The sequence below is a fragment of the Sphaeramia orbicularis genome, chromosome 5 (assembly GCF_902148855.1).
Source record: "Sphaeramia orbicularis chromosome 5, fSphaOr1.1, whole genome shotgun sequence".
NCBI lineage: Eukaryota > Metazoa > Chordata > Actinopteri > Kurtiformes > Apogonidae > Sphaeramia > Sphaeramia orbicularis.
In genome coordinates, this window is record NC_043961.1 from 50,829,179 (window position 1) to 50,850,735 (window position 21,557).

Sequence of the window (21,557 nt, forward strand, 5' to 3'; positions counted from 1 at the left end):
GATGTGTTTATGCAACAAATACTTTTAACATTTAAACGCAGATATATATAAAGTATTATGACATAATTAAGGCAATTGTTGTGTGTTTCCAACAGCTCAACAAACAACTGTGACAGAGTCCCTGCTGCAAACTAGCTGCCCTGACTGCCTTATTGGAAAGACACTCAACTCCATGAACAGACTTACTCTCCTCAGTAAGGACAAAATTAAATAAAACATAGAGAGATGTTTTAATCCAACACTAGTGAAATAATGATAATAAAATATTGCTCTGTGTGATAACCCATTACAAACAACCCGTGAGATTACCTACCTGATCAATTTTAAAGTATTTTGCTAGTCAATACTTGTACCAATACATGTGTAAAATTTAGGTTTTTGCAGTTATCAGATACTGAGAGACAGATACAGATATTACTTAAAATAATTTCCCCTCTTTTTCAGGTCGGAGACAGAATGTCAATGATGATGAACTAAATGAGTTTGTGAAACAGGCTGAGTGTCTGAAATACAAGCGTCCAGTGGTTTTGAACACAGATCATGGTGAGATCCTTATTCCTCTGACTTTTATTCCTGTCATATTGTTGGACTTGAAATGTCACATTAACTTACTCTGACAAAACACAAGATGTAATTTTCTGTCATTTTCCTTAAAAAGCGATGTACACTGAGATATGAAATTCAGTGATACTATACCATTATAATGTTAATACAGATTGAGCACCTTTGCATTTTTCCAGGTATTTTTGTCAGTTGTCACATAAATTTACAGAGTAATACAGTAAAATTTCATCATTCTGGTCTCTCCACAGACTATGAAAACTGCAAGCCTGTGGAAGAAGCAAATGAAGAACTTGACCCTGCAGTTCAAGCCCTACTTACTCAGAGGATGGAAGACTTATTTGAAGCAGTGATCAACTGCATCAAGAATTATTTCATGTCTTTGTATCAATCCATTGCAAATATTTGGTCCTGAATGGATCCTGTCTCTTGCCAATATGTCTGAAACATTTGATGGATTAAAAAAGCAAATTCAAACCTCTTACTGTCTCATCCACTCATCTTCTAAATGTGGGGCTATGCTGATGATGATAATGATGGTATGTATCACTACTGCAGGTATAAACTATTGTCATGAGCATGTCCGTCTGTCTGTCTGTGACACATCTGGTAAACACTGACCCTGGAAAAAAAACACAGCTGGAATCTTAAAATGTTTTACCTTACATACATCATGTATAGAGTTTGGACAAATTCTGAAATGGTTGACCTTAACCTGTGAATGTGGCTATGCAAGAAGTGTTCGGAAACACTGTCTACCAGGTATCAGTTATTGAAACATTACAGGCTACAGCATGGCCATTTTAGCCACAGATGCTTATTTCCATGCACATACTATCAATGTCCTTGTTCTTTCAAAACACAGACTGCTCTTAAAACACATTTAAGTTGATATCACATTGAAGTGGCACCAACAATAAGTACAGAGCTCTGTACTTATTAGCTTGGAACATTGATCTGTTTTTTGTGTCCATAGAGTATCATATCTTCTACAAGAGATTATTTTACCCATATTAACAACCACTTAAGGTGCTATGAAACTGTCACATGTATGTTTCAAAATTGTTCTTTTCAAACCAACGTATGCATTACATTCAAATCTCATAAGAACAGAAATTATGGCATTTACACACTTTAAAGTTGGTGTAGTCGACAGTAGCCACAACTTTGAAGATAAGTCATTTGAGGACCTTTCCACTGATGTTGAAGAAATTAGTTTTGTTTTTGATTCTCACAGTTATACTGACAAAGATTCAAAATCAATCTACAAAACAACATCCTGCAAAAATGTGCATCTGCTCTACTGAAACTAGAAGTTATCTCCCAAATACCAACTTCAGCAGGAGATGAGTTGCTTGAGGAATTGCACTGTATTTTGACTTCTGCTGTAGGGCCCATATCAATTAGTGTTGCTGTGAATATTTTTAGAAAGCACAGCCTCTAAGTTGATCAGTTGATAATTGATAAGTTGTGCTCAGCTATATCTACTTATAATCCTTTGTTAAAAGCAATAGTTAAAACCGGCCCTCTATCTTCAAATTTCAAGTGAAAACACTACGATCCTGCTACCTACTGCCTGGGGTCGACCTGAGAGCACCCGCTAATTTTATTTTTTGACATAAACTTACACAAAAACACAATATTGAAATTCAAGCTCTTTCAAGGATTTCAAGCACCCGTACGAACCCTGATTACTCATTGAATGTACAATATATTTGTGGATAGAATATGAATATGCTCATTTCCGGGATAGATCAGAAATATTTTTCATCTATAAAAACCCTGCCTTTCTACTTCACTATATGATTTGATACGTCACTGATGTTGCTACATATCTTAGTGAACTGAGATATTCTGTTTATGACACACTGACACTCAGACAGGGGTGTAAATATGTCTTACTTGAATGAACTATTTTTGATGGCAGCACTGAAGCACTCAATGTGGATACACTGACAGAAATGACAAAAATCAGGTGGTCAAGCTTTGCAAAACCTCTATCATAATAAAAATAGATTATAAAATATTTTTTAAAAAGGAGACTATATGAGCAGACAAGTGGTGTTATGTGTATAAAGACCTAAGGAAGCTCCAATGTTCAGGATGGACACAGTATTGGACACAATCACACAGATCTGATCAAATACCATTAGTCTTACTATATTTGTTTAATTTTTGCTTCAACTGTATTTAATGTAGTAGACCATTTTTATGTACACACAGCAGATGTTATATATGTATGAATGAGGAGGATGGTAGGACTTCGTTTAATTCACAGGAGCTGTTCAATTGTAATTTTACATTCCTTGCATATAGTGCCATCTACTGGGAACACTTAGTAACGACAGACCTAATATTTTCAACAGAAGCAATATTTTCATTTCGAATCCTTTTCTTAACCTAACCAGTGTTCAGATCTTGTTTGATGTATTTCAAATAGAATAATGAAATAAAATGTGAAGAGTCTTGTCTGAGACCTTGTCTGAGTGGACTATGAATTATAAGTTAGGCATTTTCTATATTTATATAGAGTTTTTTTTAATTTTATTATTATTATTATTATTATTTTATAACAGCACAACTTCCTTACTAGATATCTGTTTTCTAAAAGTGAAATGACATATCATTTGTTCATGGTAGAAGCAAATAATCTGTGGAGTATCACAATGGCTGAAAGGTATGATTTGTCTTTTTGCTTTGAAACAAATGAGTTACACCACAAGAAATAAACTTGACAAGTTTTGGGATGTATGAACATGTTTTATAATTTCCTAGATAATTCTAACTCACGAGAAGTTAGACAACACAACAATGAAACAAACTGAACTGACTGGCTGCCCCTCTTTCACACTCCCTGTTTTTTTACAGCATTTTTTATGTTTTGTCCTAATTTTTTTTATTTTGGACAAAATGTAAGGAAAACATGTCATTAAAAAATAAAAATAACAAATACTCATAGGTTCATGTGATGTTCAAGTCACTGGAGTTCATCTCCATCACTGTCTCTCTGATGCTGCATTCACTGACCATGCCTTGATGTAAATACATATTTTCAGATTGGACAAGAGAATTACTATTTTTCAAGAACAAATTCAAGCACTTTTCAAACATATTTGAGGGTCATTTTCAATTTTTTCCAGCACAGCACCTTATCACTGGGGTCAAATACATATCTACAGGAATACATATACTCATGATTATTTTTTTCACTTTTATCACAATGACGTACGTTGTATTATGCTATAATCATCTAAAATTATGTTTCATAGTAGCAAAAAGTTTAGAAATGAAAAGAGAACACATAGTTTTATCCAAAAAAAAGGGAAGTCACTTGGCGTTCTTCAGACACACTCACACGGAGACAAAGATTAAGATAAAAATGGACCTGAGCCGACCTGAGAGCACCCGCTAATTTTCTTTTTTGACACAAAGTGTTATTTTTCAAAATGTATCATCTCTCATTAAGTATTTTTGGGTATAACTGCCAGCACTTTCAAGCACTTAAACGGAAATTCAAGCACTCAAGGTCTCTCTCCTCTGGCCTGCTACAAAATTATGAACACAATGAAAATATGACCCAAACACAGACAAAATCCTCAACAAAAATACACAAAAATGAACAGCAATTTCCAAATGAATCAGTTAAAAGTGTCACCTGTCTGACTGCTGGGGTTCCACAGCTTTCACCTGGTCTGTCCTGGGTCAGCTGGAGATCTGTCCTCAGTTGGCTGGTGGTCTGTCCTGAGTCCACTGCTAACGTGCTCTCCAATGTTGTCCACACCCACATCTAGAAACATCAAGAGTGAATCATTGAACGCTGAGTGGATGTGGAAGAGTTGGTTTCATGATGTGTTTTTGTAAATGGGGGTCCTGAGGAGACTGGAGGTGGATTTGTACCGACCTCTGGATCTACTGGTTCTGATGGAAAACAACCACCAATGGATGAACGGCTCCATCAGACAGGCCTCCTTCTTCAAAGATGATCTGCATCACTATCATCTTTCCTGAAACACAGTCAAAATAAGACCTAGGTTAGCCACTGTGACACCCACTGACACACATGACAAATGTACAACTGTGGTGGACATTTCTGATCAGAGACACAGAAATATGGATCTTCAAAGAATAAACACAATGACTTACATTTAGAGATGATTGCATATCTTCGTCCTGCTGCTGAAAACAAAAACAAAAAGAAAGTTGAAGATGAAATCATATTGTATTTGAGCTTTGACAATATTAAAAAATATGAAATCCAACTGAAAACATGATCTGGACCCATGTAGGTCCTGGTTCATGTCATCAAGTCCTGATCTGTGGCTGGTCTGCATCTGGACTGGTCCTGTTCCTGGAGTCTCTCTCCTCTGATATGGTACAAAAATCATAAACAAAATGAACAAATGACCCCAAACAATATAGGCAATCATCATCAAAACTACACAATAATGGGATATATAATGTTACCTGTCTATAAACTCAGTTTATTCATTATTACTTTGATCTGTCGGCAGTTATCAATATGGTGTGTTTACCATACATCTACATACATAGTGGACTTGATGTTTGTCACACACTTTCCAAAAAATAACATCCAACTATAATATTATAGTATAAATTATATAGTTTATATATTGTGTAGCTATATATTAAAATGCATAAATTGTGATGATGATGTTAAGATGAATGAATTACAATATATTAAGAAGACACTTAAGAATACTTAAGACGAGTACCAAACATGTTGTATATATGATGCACATATATGCTCCACAGCATCGAGCCCGGCCTCATATCTTGGTTGATGGACTTTTTATCTGAGAGGTCCCAACGTGTGAGAGTAAACAGTGTTTTATCTAGTGTTCTTTTATCTTCCACTGGGTCGCCACAGGGGTGCGTCCTCTCCCCTCTTTTATTTGTGTTGTACACCAATGAGTGCCAAACTCAGTACCCGGGGCGGCATGTCCTCAAGTTTGCAGACGACTCAGTGATTGTGTCTCTTCTTAGGGATGATGACCCTTATCATGACCCTGTAGTGTCTGAATTCACGGACTGGTGTAGCACGTCCTTTTTAAATGTGAATGCATTTAAAACCAAAGAGATGATTGTAGATTTTAGGAAGAATCCTACAGCCTTCTCTCCTATTATCGTTAATGGACAGGCTATTGAGGTGGTTCAGCAGTATAAATATCTTGGAATGGTGCTGGACCACAGGCTAACTTTTGAATCTCAGGTGGATGCTGTATGTAAAAAGGCTCATCAGAGGATGTATTTTTACTGTAAACTTTGCAGTTTCAAAGTGGTTAACACTTTTATGAAAATGTTTTATTCTTGTTTTATTGAGTCTGTGCTGACCTTTTCTTTTATCAGCTGGTATGGGCTGCTTACCCTTAAAAATAGGAACAGGTTGCAGGGCATCACTAAAGTGTGCAGCAAAATTTCTGGCACCACACTCACTGATCTGACTATGTTGTACCAGATGTGGACTCTGAAGAAGGCTCAGTCAGTCCTGGATGATCCAAGTCATCCCCTTTATGATGTGTTCAGGTTGCTTCCATCAGGTCACAGATACAGTCTTCCTAAATGTAGGACCAATAGGATGAGGAATTCTTTGGTTCCGGCAGCCATTGTTCTGCTGAATAATTCTTTGTAATGTTGGCGCTATTGTTACCTCCGCCAAGGAGGTTATGTTTTTGCCAGGGTTTGTTTGTTTGTTTGTCTGTTTGTTTGTCTGTCTGTTAGTGTGCAACATAACTCAAAAAGTTATGGACAGATTTGGATGAAATTTTCAGGGTTTGTTGGAAATGGGATGAGGAAGAAATGATTAAATTTTGGTGGTGATTGGGGGTGGGGGGGCCCACGGGGGGGGGGGCCACTGATCGATAGTGTGCAACATAACTCAAAAAGTTATGGACAGATTTGGATGAAATTTTCAGGGTTTGTTGGAAATGGGATAAGGAAGAAATGATTAAATTTTGGTGGTGATCGGGGGTGGGGGGGCCCACGGGGGGGGGGGGGGGGGGGGGGCTCTGATCGTTAGTGTGCAACATAACTCAAACAGTTATGGACAGATTTGGATGAAATTTTCAGGGTTTGTTGGAAATGGGATGAGGAAGAAATGATTAAATTTTGGTGGTGATCGGGGTGGGGGGGCCCACGGGGGGGGCCACTGATCAGCCTTGGCGGAGGTCTGCGCTCTCCGAGTGCTTCTAGTTTTTAATGGATTATTTATTGTATTTATTGTTGGTTTGTTGTCTGTGTGAAACTGCTGGCTGTAGAACAAATTGCCCCTCGGGGACAATAAAGTTTACCTTGACCTTGACATTGACCTTGATGATGAAATCCCTTGTGACTTGTTAGATCTCTTCATTCACACCTCTGAACATCAGACTGTAATACGTACTAGAAACATGGAACATGTTATGACTGAACACTATGTCCAGGCTACCAATAGCTCTGCTTCCCTTCTAGAGGTGGAGTTACATTTATATCCAGCTTATACACATAACACAGTGAAGCCTCCTGATATAAATGAAGAACTGAATCTGTTATGTTACCTTTAATTGGTCACATGTAAAAAAAAAAAAAAAAAATCTTGTATATGTGGATTCATTTGGACTTTCAATTCCCACAGAGAAAGGGTCAAGTTCTTTGACCCTGTAGACTTAGAAACTGTTGATTTAGTATTTTAGTGTAAATTGGCCAGCAAGGAAGTAGTTAACTAATGACCACTGTAATAGTTGTAAAACCTCTTCAAACATCTAACAAAAATTGTGTCCTTACATGATACTGTTTGTAAAATTTCCTTTCATATAAGCCTCACAGGTTGGAATATGTCATAGTTATAATAGTTATGTATGATAGTTGAGTTCTGTTTCATTACTGATAGTTTTACAGAAAAGAAAACTTGACTCATTTATGTGAACAACCAAACTATAAAGGTTAAGTGAGTTATTCCAAGAGGTTATTTCTATTTAATTTGTGGTATAACTTCAACACAAGTTTCACTGAAACTCAGGAAATATAAAAGGAAACAAACATCTGTGAAAACTCTCACAATGTAAATGTGAAATAATAGAAAATATCATCTTTATTGTCATGAACAGTTATATACAGCAGGGACCATATATAGTGAGAATGAAGTACATGGGGTTCTGACACAAGGGGTTGTGATAGAAAAGGTGCATTAGTGCAATGCAGGAAAACTGACACTATTAGGACCAAGTCTTAGACTGACATGGGTCCAACAGACAAACAGATCAGTCATAGTGGTTGTGTGTCACAGCATTACGGTTCAATCAGTAATACTAATCAAAATATATTCAACCATGAATCTACCTTTAAATCTGCTCCATGGGTCTATAAATTATGCTATGATGGTGCATCAGCAGTCATTTAGGCTCAACAGTGGCTTTCTGGTGTGAAGCTGAGCCCAAAGGACATGTTCTGGTCTCCTATCTCCTCCAATACACACATGGACAGTAGGTAAAACATGACTGAACATTGCCCACTTTGGATTTATTTTAAAAATAAGTGTGTCTGCCTTGGTAAAATGCATAATAATGTCTAGAAAATCATTTTGGACCATGTTCAGTGATGCATGACTCAGCTGCTGAAGCAGAGCAGCAATATCAAGCATCTCCAAAATGGATCCTTTGTAGCCTGGTAATGTCTGTAATACTAAGTATGGAACTCTTTTGGATTAATAACGACATGATTTACTCAACTGGAAAGGAGTTCCATTAAAGCAACAAATACTTACGATCATACTAACAACAAACATTTGTAAATAAGACATGTTTAGGTGATCAGTTGGATGTTACATTCACTTCTGCATGTAATATATAATTTCTAAACCTTCTTAGTTTACCTTGAAATTGAACATCTTGCCCTCCTTGTAGATTCTAAAGTGTGACTTCAATCTGAACAGTCATATCAGTTTGCATGTTACCTGTATCACTCCAGAGTGACTGAAGTAAGTGAAACTATGGGATGGAATCTGTTTCAGTGAAGCTGTTTACATCCCTGACTCCACATCCACCTGCACATAGAAGCAGCAGCTACTGCTCTAGAAAAAGCTATAAAAAAAAAAAAAAAGGACCAGTGGCCCTGTGGTTCACCGACGTGTTCTATCAAGAATCAATAAGAAGTTGAATGAGTCCTGTGGTGTTGATGCAGGAGATCAACCTCCCAATAGCAGTGGGTGGTACTTTCATTATAGGGTAACTCAGCTAATTAAATGAAAGTCCATATATGACTTCCTATCAGTCTCAATAGTAACTATATTGATATCTTTAGCCATTTCTATGTTACAAACCATTTAAAAATGGCCCATTATGAGTAAAGGCAAATTTTTAATATTTTATTTATTGTTTTATTTATTATATCTGTTTTTTCTCCTTATCCTCACAAGACACTCACAAATAGCTATAGCAAAAACTTCAAACTACACCATTATTACATTTGGGGAAGTATATTTATTGGACATTTTATTGAGAACACTGATTTTATTGTGCATCCACTACATACAGTGCATATACCAGCTCAGTTCAAATAGACAGTGACAAGAATATTGTACACAAATGTTCTAATGACTGACAGAAAGTAAATGCAAAGTGTATGTTTATTGCACAAAAAGCAGGCACATTGTCATTGTATTTATGACCTAAGAAATGGCTAAAGCAATGTATAAAAATAAAATGCATCTTACAACAAAACCACTAAATCTAATCAGCTAATGACTCATTAAAACAGCATGGAATCTCTCTATCTGATAAAAACTGAGTGATGAGCCTGGTAAAAACAACAAATCTTCCTGCACAGTCATGAATGCAGAACACTTAAGAGCACGCAGATGTACCCTCAGTCATTTTTCGGTACACTGTTGGTATTGCTGAGTAGATTGTTGTCTGTTGTCTGGCTGCTCTGCAATTCTTTTTGTTCTTGTGACATATACTGTCTCCAAAGATCCAAGTAGGCTCTTCTGATTTTGTCTATTTTGAACGCATATACAACTGGGTTTACAGCCGAGTTCGCATGTGAAAGCAGGATGCCAACATAGAAAGCTGAGTGTGGTACATAACTCGACCAACCAAAGTACACAATGCAGTTCATCATGTGGAGGGGGAGCCAGGACAGAGCAAACAGGACCAAGACCAGAAACAGAGATGCTGCCAGTTGCTTTTCCTTCCTCAGGTACTTCTGAGACTGTTTTTGGGTGCTGTTGCCGGGTTTCTCTCGTAGGTTTCCTCGAATGGTACAAAAGATGAAGCAGTACAAAGCAGCCATCACTGACAGAGGTGTGAAGTTACAGAGGAAGAAACTGAAGTAGACCAGGTAGGACATGGGGATCACAGTTATGAACTTGCAGACAATGGTGGAGTTGTCTCCCTTAGGTAAGTTTTCATGGTTGTACCATCCAAACATGGGTGTAAAACTGAGTGGTAACGCTATGAGCCAACATGCTGCTACCACAAACCAGGAAAGCCTTTGAGTTACAGTCCTTTTGTACCTACAGAAAAGAGCATCATCATTTATTTATGAAATCATGAAGCTACTGAGGTTAATCATGCTTTCTGCAGTGGAAGATTGGAGGTACATGAGTTAAGAAAAAATACACAAGAATCAAAAGATTAGGATTGAAACTGCATAAGACAAAATTTACCTGAGTGGGATATACACCCGCAGGAATCGGTCCACTGCAATAGCTGTGAGAGTCAAAACTGAGACCAGAGTGAGCAGGATGACCACACAGCTGATGAAGAGACAAGCGCTGAATGATGTGTCCACTTGTCCGTCCACGACCACAGCCAGTGGTATGGCCACGCATCCAACCAAGAAGTCAGCCACAGCCAGAGAGACAATAAGGCAGTAGGTGGGCTGTTGGATACTCTTACTGATCCACAGTGACAAAATCACCAGCATGTTACCCACACAGCAGCTAATGGCAATGAGCACCTCCACCAACATGTACATCACTTCACCTACATCCATTATGTTTCCTATAGAGCCACGGTAATCTTGGAGATAGATGGTGCTGTCTGAACTGCTGGATGTCAGTCTGAATCAATGTGCTAGGCTTTGAGGATTCTCTGCAGTTTTAAAAAGTTTACAAAACCACAGATGTTGCACTCTTTTTAAAGTCTCTAACACTGGTTCCAAAACAGCATAAACCACCAAACCACTTCCTTGTGAAAAAAACAATGCTAATATATAACACACTATGTATTTATGTCCAAAGCAGCTATGCAGGCAGGTGGTTGTGCACAGAGTTCCTGTATGAATGCAGATCAGGCCTTGCAGCACGAATGTGGTATTGTGCTTCTGACCTTGAATTTGTGCTTTTAAACACAGGTCACAGAAATGCACACATACACCGCCAAAGTATATTTTTCATGTACATTTAATGAACATTTTCTTTAACTGTTTTGTAAGGAAAAATGGTGATACATACAAAGAGAGAGAGACACACAAACACACACACATAGATAGATAGATATTAAACATCAGGCAGAGGTGAGTTAGATATAGACATATATTGTAGAATTACCCACAATTGTGGACACTTTGTCACTGAATCTTGCAGATGAAGTTACAGGATATTTTAATTAAATTCAGTGTAAACTGACCTTATTTCCACTAGTTAATCTGAGTATAGCACACACACAGCTGAAGAGTATAACATATAGTTGAAGCAAAGGCTAATACATTGGTTTTCCAGGGTTCACTTTCGTACACCCCTCCCCTGACAATTGTTACTTGTAAAAGCTTGCTGTGTTTTTTCATTCAGCAATATTATTAAACCACAAATGAAAATGTTTAGATTTTTTTCTTGGTTACCTCCATTGATGGCATTGAAGGCCTTGTTGTTACATCACAAAAACACAGGTTATGTTGAGATATGTTGCTGTTTGCAGGTTTTGTTCAGATTTGGAAATTTAGCAAGAAATGTCAGTAAAATGTCATGAAGACACACAAAGTAATGACTGCGTATGACATCACCATCAAGTAAAAACTGTTCGTAAAACTTGTTTTATTTTGCATAAAATATGTTCACACCTGTGTTGTACCTTGTCAATAGCTCCTGTCATAAGAGCAATGTATTGCCACATAACTGGTCAAATTGTTTTCATCTTGCAAACTGAAGTTCTATGTTATAAAAACTTGTGAAAACTAATAATGAGTAAACTGCCAGTGTAGTGATAAATATCTACAGAACATAGCTATGTTGAAATATTTGGTTATATCTTGTTAGTGTACATTAGATCGACTTTTTTTAATAAACACCAGATCATCACTTCATGCTCACTCCATTTTTCGTGTATTGAGTGTTTAGAATCTGTGCACATACATGATCTCATTCCATTTGATGTTAGCATTATTTACTGTCATTGCACAAGAGCAGCAATAGCAAAGTAGTGCAAAGGGTGAAAAATAAAGACTTTCCATGACATAATATCAAAGTGAGCATCCGGATGCAGGCTCTCATATTGCATGGTTTTCTCACCTCTAAAGATGTGAATACAAATCTCGTTTGATTTTCTTTGCAGCTATCAAAGCCTTTTACAGACCCCTGATTATTTTTTCTAGTGTTAAGGAACTGTGCTTGAACACCGGTTTGTTTGCAGAGTAAACATTAAGGTTTCATTAACATTTACTAGAAATGCTGACAGTTGGGGTTAACATTAACTTTATTCTGTGTGTCCCATAGTAAGCAGGGGTGGAGAGGAGAAGCACTAACCTAACTGGTCTGTGATATGAATATAAAACACAAGACAGACACAGAGGCATTAACTCAAACTATGATGAGACATTTTTGTGCTGTTGTTTTCGTGCTGACGGCCTTCTCACAATCAAGGTGTACAAGTATATTTGCATCAGTTATTAATCAGTATTGCAAAAAGATACCCCCAAAACCATTCCCAAAATGTTTCTTTGGCCACCTTATGACTAGATCTTGCAATTCTCCGTATTTGAAGAAAATCGGATAACAACTGATAAAATGGCAACCCAGTGAGCATGAAAATGTGCACAATTTTGTTATAAGAGAGCAAAATTATTGTACAAAATGTTTTGTAACACAATAAATAATTACTACTGTCTTTTTTATTACAAAGTACACACAACGCATTGCTTTTCATTTATTGATCATTTTTGTTGAACTGCTGTTTGATTATCAATTCTTATTTTCAGTTTTAAGACAATCAACCATTTTGTTATGAAAACCCTTCTTTTACAGCCCTTTAATTGTAATAATAGAATGGGAACCTGTTATTTAAGCATTATTATGACTAAATATGCACAACTAGACAGATTTTGGTCTGCTCCCTGGCTGCAGAAAATTTAGTAACAATGTGTCAAAACGGATGTTTACGTTGAATCGCATGTTTTCAATGGTGCGTTGTTCACCAAAATTCATGTAGTGTCCGTACACCAATATACTTCCATCAGTAATATGGTGTATATGCCTTACAGATACATTGTTATAACTTGTTCACAAATGTTTATTTACTCCTGTACCAGGAAGATTTAAAGATCTAACAGAGATGCGACCATGTGGTAAGCCAGATTTCCATTCCAATCTTGTAGAGTCTGTACAACAAGTAGTGTCCGTACACCAAATCAAAATATGTGGGTCTAATTTTATTGTTTCTGTCAATATATGGAATTTTTCAGCATGCATGCTTCGGACACGACATCTATGCAATAAACAACGCATTATTATCCTGAGTGCTGAAACATTTGTATATCTTTGTAGGCATTAAATATAGAGGCTATTAGGCTGTAGTGTCCGTACACTGAATAATTTCTGATTTGACAGGGGTACAAGCCTGCAAAAATTTTAGTAGACACCATAATACAAAAATATTTTGGACTTTAAAAGAGAAATATCAGACAAATAAAATGGCCTGTCTTATTTTTTGATAGAGCATTATTATTTTTTATCTATATGTGCACCCTTTCTGGTACCCTTGATTGTGATCAGGCCGCGAGTCTCATCTCAACATGTCAGGTTGCACTGCTGGCCTGTCAGAAGCTGGTGAAGAGAAGTCCACATCATCTCTTCTCAAACATATTCACACACTGCTAAATTTATTATATATCTGCTGTTATGATTAACAAAGAAAACCGGTAGAGAAATCTGTAACATTTCTTTCATTTATTTGTATTGTTGTCTGGGGTTTGGTACCTTATAGGTATATCCTCAGAAGTCAGTTCTGGTGCAACATTACTGAATATTTTTCTTGGTAGTTCTTCTTGGTTCAACTGGACTGGTTTAGCTCTTTTGAAAATATTTCGTCTCTCCTCCTCGAGACTTCTTCAGTCTCTTGAAGAAGAAGTCTGAAGTCTCTTGGGTGAGAGACAAAATGTTTTCAAAAGAGCTAAACCAGTCCAGTTGAACTGAGAAGAACAACTGAGAAGAATGATGACCTAGGCAATATAGAACCTACACATACATTACTGAATGTTCTTGAGCAAAGGTTTCAGTATAACACTACAGCCAAGTACACACTGTACATGTGATGCAACACAGCAGTGTACGATCATATAAACACAAGTCTCTATTCTAACTGTGGGACATATGGACAAAGCAGGACGACAGAGGAAAATGCTGTGATGTCCTGAACAAAGGGGGTCAAGGCTGGCTCAGGTTCAAGTTTTGAAAGGTGAGGGTCCAGCTCACAGAAGTTTTCTATCAGACATGAACAGGCTCCTGGTCCTTTGTGTCGGACCAGGTTGATCACATATCTAGCCCCGTCAGTTCGGCCTTTTGTTTTAGCCTCTTCACTTTTGGCGGCCTTTATAAACCTCTGTTGTAAAAGTTCTTCCAGCAGCTCATTCAGAACTGGCTCCGACACACGGATGCTGAACTCAGTCCAAATCTGAAAACGACTCGTCCTCTAAAGAGACATTCTGCTGAGACCTTGGTTGACTGTCTTCACTCACAGCAGGATCTGAAGGACAAGCACAGGAAGATACGAATGAACTTCAGCCTGTAACTGGTTTCACAGCTGTAGAAACATAACATGCTGCGCACTTTTACTACCCCTCGGCCAAATATAGTGTTCTGTTTAAGATTCTGTTGAAAGTTACTGCCCCAAAATTTAGATTACACAGTCTTTGTGTAAAACTGATTACATACGAGGGCTGTTCAATAAGTTCATGGCCTCACCCAGAAATACTGGTTGTTATAATACAGGATGTTACATTCTTTCGTGATGGGATAGTGATGCTTGAACATTGATGGACCAAGTGCATTGGTGTAAATGGAGATTATGTTGAAAAATAAAATATAAATTATCAGTCTGTGTTGTTCTGTTCTGGGTGAGGCCATGAACTTATTGAACGGCCCTCGTACATGTTTATATTTGAAAGTACTCATATTATAATTGCACAAGGCCATTTGACCTTGAAAAAGTAGGTCAAGGTCACCTCTTAACATTAGGCTTCTGCTCCATGCCAAGATGCATCCACAGTATAAATTTGGTGCAGATATGTCAATGCGTTCTTCAAATCATGCGATTATGTTGTTGAATGGACAGAGACAGATGGACGGATGGACGGATAGATGACAAAATGATTACAATACCCCTCGGCTGAGGGGTAAAAATCACAAATCCTACATCAAAACATGTGACAATGATGAAAAGAAATGCAAAACCTGTCCATAAATTTCCAAAGGGAAGATAAACTACATCTTCAGTAGAGCTACGTTATTTGTCACAGTTCAATGTAGAAACATGGTTAACACTTTCAATTATTCACCCCATATAAGGCTGTGTTTGGTCCAATAAGCAACTCTACATCTAGTTCAGCATTTATGAAATCACAACTTAAGTTTTGCATTTTCCCTATTTAGATCATAATGACCAACCTTACTGTAAACAGAAGCTGTGGGAAATCTTCAACTTTCCTGTTCGACCTACTGTTCTACTGTTCCTCTGAGTTTGTTTCCATCCAGTTTCAATATATTTATCACAGATGTGGCTCCATTTGTCCTCTTTCTGACGATGTAATGACCCTTGAAGCCCAGTGATTTACAGAATCTGAACTATGAACCTCGAAGTGATAGGAGTTCCATCCAACTGACCATTAAACCAGTAATAAATCTGAATAGGACCACGTCTTACCAGTCAGATGCACTTCATTCTTCCAGATCTCTTTGTTTTTTTGGTCTTTGAGTGTTAAAGTCACCCGCTGCATGCTCATTGGAAGGCGGATCTCAAACGTTGGGTGATAATTTGGTCCGAAGCTCAGCGTAAAAGTTGCTTTCTAAAAACCAGTAGTAGTTGAGCATTATTACAGTGTGTAAAGGAACAACCGTAGTTTAATCAATCAGTTAAGTACATGACCAGGTTAGTTTCCTCTGCTTACCTCAGGCTGTATTATGCAGGCATTAGGACAGGCCACTCTGTAACTTTGGCTTTGGATGAGTTCACAATCAGTAGGGGCTTTGATGTACCGTTTAGCATTCCACTGTTTTCTCTGGACCTTTAAAGACATCACCACATTTATATTAACATCAGGCTGATTTAAAGATGGCTTAATCCTCAAGGCTAGTGTGATTCATATTCTAAAAACAACACCGCCTAGATCGTAATCTCCACTGTAGTTCATGCAAAGGTGTTCGGTGGGTTGAGGTCAGTCAACCCTTTGCATTATGTGTGGTGGTGCAAGGCTTGCATTTAGCTGCTTGGCCTTGGAAACCCATAAACGTTATGCTGATGTTAATACTAGAGGAAGTTATCCACCTCAGCACTTGCCAGCCCAGCTACACTTTTCATGGTCTGTCGCTTCATGGCTAAGCTGCTTCCACTTTGCAAGAACATCCCTTACAGCTGATTTGCAACAGCAGCATCCTATTACTGTACCAGACAGGAATTTGGGGTGTTCTTTAGAACGACCTGTTGTACAACTAGGTGTTTGATTTAACAAACCTGTGGAAACTGGACTAAGTGGCACACCTGAATTCAATGGGTTAGAGGTGTGGCCCCATACTATGGTCCATACAGAGTAAATCAAATCATATGGAAGAGTCCTGGTTGTGACTAGAGCCAGCTGGTTTGTTGACAGTGGAGTAGTGGATGGAGGACATGTTTCAACTTATTTACCTTAAAGACCATGTGTGTGATTTTACATTTCAGGCCATAGTGAACGTTTTCTAGATCTACAGAAACGCCTCAGGTTTTCAGAGACCCTTTGTAAACTGTGCTTAGGTCTTAGCGGATTAAGCCTAATGATAAATTTTAATCAATTTTTACCTCGTCCACAGGAATGTTGCACGGCAGCAGTAACACGTTTAGTTTTTGCTGTTTTGTTTTTAGGTTTGGTGGTGCGATGAACAGCAGAACTTGGCCTCTCGCTGATTTGCTGGTAAACCATTGTTGAAATGGGGAGACGAGGCCAAAGGCAGACAAGTGTAGGACGTTGATGACCACATGAGTGTCTGTGATCTCCAACGGACCAATGAAGCTCATTCCATCGTCGGCAATTTGGGCAACGGACAGGTTTCCAGGGCGCTGACCTTTAAAAACAGAGACTCCTTTAGAACCAAGATCCAACATGATGAAATCACAGCATCAAAAATCTGACAAGAACTTCAGTTAGCTGCCAATATTAACACTACTTAAAAATTAAACAGGACCACAGTCTACTTGTTGATTCAATAAAACTGAACATGTGGTAACTTTCTTACCGTGCTTTGTCTCACAGTGTGGGAGGTGGAGTTTGCAAATTGCATTCTCAGGACACTCGATGCGGAACAGCGGACCTGCAGGCGACCTACCAGCTGACCCCACCAGGTCTTCATTCCATTGGTTAATGTTGTATTGCAGCTCCGCCTTCTGATCCACAACAAACACCAGTCCAGTCAGAGTACAATGGAATGAACCTGAATGAGGACACCTGAACCTGCACAACAGACAAATAGCATTAATGCAGAAAGTTTGGACCAGGTAACTTCACCCCCACTCTGAGTCCAATCCCACTCACTGATTCTGAGGTACAGTGAAGGTTCTGCTTTGTTTGTTTCATTGTTAGTTGAAATCAGGTGGTCTACATATAAATAGCAAGTAAACATATTTCCTGTCACATGTCAGTGTATGTGGATCTCTTGGGTTAAAATGTAAGGGGAATTGTTGAGTCCGTTACCTGAAGCAGACTGTGTTTTTACTCTTAATTTCACAGGTTTCCTACTAAATGAAGCCGTACTGTTGTATGTTTTGCCATTCATTTCTGTGTTCTGGGTTTTTTTTTTTTTTTGTGATCAAGGTCTTTTTTATTTTCAATTTTCAAACGTATAACATTAAACATGCAACTTCAACATGAAACTGTTGTATCAAGTTCCAATCCAACAACCCACCCCACCCACTCACAGTACTGGACCTTCATTAGGTTTATGTACAGCCAGACATAATATACTTCTATACAAAATAAATAAACCCCCTTCAAATGTATGTCTCTATTCTGCTTTATTAGATTTTGTTACCTGTATGAAGCGGATCTAGACTCTGACACATCAGGTGTGAACTCCTAGAATTGACAAAGGGCCAGTATTAGTTCTGTCCATGTCCTGGTTCATAACTTGACAGTGGTTTGTCCAGATGGTTGACATTTCTATAGGTGTACCTCCCAGCTGGACGGTCCAGCCTGAGCCTCAGCGCAGACAAGCTGCTGCTTCGCTGGACCTTCAGGATTCATGAGAGGGTCTTGGTCCTCTTTGCTGTCCTCAAACTCCTTCAGGGTTGAGTCTGAAGTGGACAGACCTGGTGGGTGAAGAGAGCCAGTAAAGTCACTGGTGGACGTAGTTTCATCCCAGTGGGTGAAACCACATACAGAACATGCAACAAGTGTGGGAAGATGATGGTAAAATGTAGCATATCCTGTAACTACAGCTGCAGGATTCAGTGACAGTGCCCACAATTGTGGGTAATACTGCAATGTATGTAACTCACCTCTACTTGATGTTTAAATCCAGAACACAGACCCAACGACGCACTGGGACTCCAGTTACTGTCTCAGACAATCTCAGAGTATTGTAAATCCTAGGCATAAAACATATACACTGTTATGTTTTATTATATGTCCTTGTGGGTTCATCCCTTATCACTGTCTGCTCTCACTCCCCTTTAACAAAGGTTCCATCTCTTGAGCCACATCAGATTTACTAAAATATCACCTGATATCTGAATTTATTATTGATTTCCAAGTGGCTACATCCTGTCATTGGTTAGTTTTTTCCACCTCAAATCATCAGATTCACAGAATATTCCCAACTAACCATCTCCAATACCTCATACTTTCAATAAACAACGTCAGCAATATGCAATAGTTCAGCCTCGTATTACCATTAGTTTTGAGATATTGGTTCTTTGAAAATGGGGTTAACAGTAAGTGTAAAAATGTGCTACAGAAAAAGATGCTAAATTCAGTCAAATTGTTGAACTATTCATAATAGTTGTGTATCAGTTTTTATCACTTTTAGTATATTTTGCATTTATTATTATTTTACTAGTTTTTAAAAGTTCACTGGGCAACTGGGAGTTTTTTTTGATACATCAGTTGCCAAGATGAATATAATTTTTGAACTTTTCAACATGGCAGAGAGCAATGGGGGGACTATTTGCGAATGATAAACACTGCTTTCATTAACGTTCTGCTGCTGTTAGCTGATGATTGTGCTAATTTATGGTATACACCAGTGTTTTTCAACCTTGGGGTCACCTGAAATTCAAATGGGGGTCACCTGAAATTTCTAGTAATTGATAAAAAACAAAACAAAACAACTTACAAACAAAAAATATACGGTGAGTTGAGAGAGACAATCACAATCCATAAAAGACATGACAAACTCTAAAGCTAAAACTGAAGCCCTGTGGTACTGTTTATCTTTCAAATGTTCATTGTGGCCAGTTTCAGATGCTGCAGCTCTTCCATAATTCATAGTTTGAGTTATTGGTTTTTCAGTATTATTTTGCAGCCTCGTAAATACAAGCTGGACTGACTGTACATATCCTGACCACGGAAAATAAAATTCTCACTTTGTGCAGTAATCTCCACCTGGCTTTTCTGCCTCCATCCATAATAATAGACATTATATAGCCTAAATGTCATCTAAAGTTAATGTTTATTTGTAACATAGTATAGCAAACTATTACATGATCAAAAACAAATTAATTTTAGCAAAAAAAAAACTGTCTCTGTTTTGAAAGTCTGGGGTCGTCAGAAATGTGTGATGTTAAAATGGGGTCACGGGCCAAAATAGGCTGGGAACCACTGGTATACACAATTTACAATTTCATTTCTCTACGACACTGGTGACAAATATGCGGCCCGGGGGCAAAAACCAGTCCGCCAAAGGGTCCAATCTGGCCTGTGGGATGAATTTGTGAAATGCAAAAATTACACTGAAGATATTAACCATCAAGGATGTTCAAATAATTTTCGGTCGATTCAATCTAAAGTGGGTCAGACCAGTAAAATACTATCAGAATAAACTATAAATAATGAAAACCACAAACTTTTTTTTTTTGGTTTTAGTGTAAAAAAAAAAAAAAAAAAAAAAAAAAAAAAAAAAAAAGTTAAATTACACAAAAATGTAGACATTTACAGACTAGCCTTTTACAAAAAATGTGAAAAACCTGAACAAATACGAACAACCTGAAATGTCTAAATAGAAGTATGTAGAATTTTAACAATATTCTGCCTGTTACTAAACGTTTTGTGTATTTGTAGATCCACTGTGATCTGTTAGTTGTGATTCACATGTATAAATGATAAACTAAGGCGTAATATTGTTAAAATTGCATTTATTTTTCTTTAGAATTTTCAGTTGGCTCTTATTTGTTCATGTTGTGTTCAAGTACAGTTTGTAGATGTAAACATTTTCATGACAGAATTTGACTTTTTTCACTCAAAAACATAGACAAAACTTCGGAGTTGACATTATTTATCAGTTCTTATGCTATTATTTATTATTTTACTGGTCCGGCCCACTTTAAATCATATTAAGCTGAATGAGCCCCCTGAACTAAAATGAGTTTGACACCCCTGCTCTACAACAAAAACACTTGAACACAACGCACATGGTAGTGGAAAGTCACATGTTCCCGATAGCACGTGAAGGCAGCATTCATACAAAACATGATGCATAATGGAGTAAAACTATGAAACAAGACATGGGAGGAACTACTGAAAAAAAATCACCACGGTTTGAAATAAGGTTTAAAAACTTATAGGAAGAAGTTACAATAGTACATATTAAAACTAAAAACAAGAGGAACAGAAACTTCAAAGTAGGAAAACTAAACGAGAACGGGAAAAAAAACATGACAGAACTGTGGGAACGGGGCGTTTCGGTTTTTCCTCTAATGGCGAACAAGAAAACAATAAACCGAAAAATGACTTTAATATAAAAAACAATGCTTATTTAAGGTCATATGTATGTCCCTTATTCATCTAGCCCACGTTCTCAGCTGCTTTAAGTCAATGTTTTCCTCAAAAAGCCCCTGAATAACCCACAATAAGACTAAAAACTATCTAAACCTAGTCGGTTCATGACGGTGAAAATGAAACTCAAAACTATTCATGCACTCGTGTAAACGTCTAAAACTAAACTCAAATCTCACCGCTGATCTTTTCATACCTGGGATTTGATAGATGCGCGTTTTCTACACACTTTTATCAGTAAAATAATTATATAACGATGATAAAATCTCGTCTTTCTCTTCCGCGTTTTCAGTACGTGTCTTGCTTCCTGAGTATGTCCAAGTGTCTTTTCCACGCCCATAATGACGTCAGGAGGGTGTGGGTGGAGTCGAGGCGCCCTTACTTGAAGAAAATGCAGATTAATATTTTACATAAAGGCTAAAATTTGCTTAGAGGTCTTATTTATGTCTTTGTGCATAAGAAATCAATATAAGTGAATCCCCAAAGGAACTTTGTGTTGGTAAATGCAAGTTATGCAAATTGACAGGATTTCAGTTCTGTTGCAACATGTT

The 21,557-nt window shown here is 37.7% G+C and overlaps 2 protein-coding genes across 2 annotated transcripts; both read right to left on the minus strand.

Moving 5' to 3' along the window:
• Positions 1 to 9,052: 9,052 nt before the first annotated feature.
• LOC115419096 (adenosine receptor A1-like) lies at positions 9,053 to 10,752 on the minus strand. The gene is made up of 2 exons (XM_030133719.1): positions 10,223 to 10,752; positions 9,053 to 10,069 (listed from the first exon to the last, which is right to left on the minus strand). Exons 1-2 carry the CDS (start codon positions 10,549 to 10,551, stop codon positions 9,421 to 9,423), a joined length of 978 nt encoding a protein of 325 aa, XP_029989579.1. The 5' UTR covers positions 10,552 to 10,752; the 3' UTR covers positions 9,053 to 9,420.
• A 2,948-nt stretch (positions 10,753 to 13,700) lies between these two features.
• LOC115419098 (NACHT, LRR and PYD domains-containing protein 1b allele 5-like) lies at positions 13,701 to 21,334 on the minus strand. Its single transcript, XM_030133721.1, has 9 exons — positions 21,203 to 21,334; positions 18,513 to 18,602; positions 18,187 to 18,323; positions 18,047 to 18,090; positions 17,255 to 17,469; positions 16,821 to 17,083; positions 15,934 to 16,050; positions 15,690 to 15,831; positions 13,701 to 14,513 (listed from the first exon to the last, which is right to left on the minus strand). Exons 3-9 carry the CDS (start codon positions 18,256 to 18,258, stop codon positions 14,431 to 14,433), a joined length of 936 nt encoding a protein of 311 aa, XP_029989581.1. The 5' UTR covers positions 18,259 to 18,323; positions 18,513 to 18,602; positions 21,203 to 21,334; the 3' UTR covers positions 13,701 to 14,430.
• Positions 21,335 to 21,557: the final 223 nt, after the last annotated feature.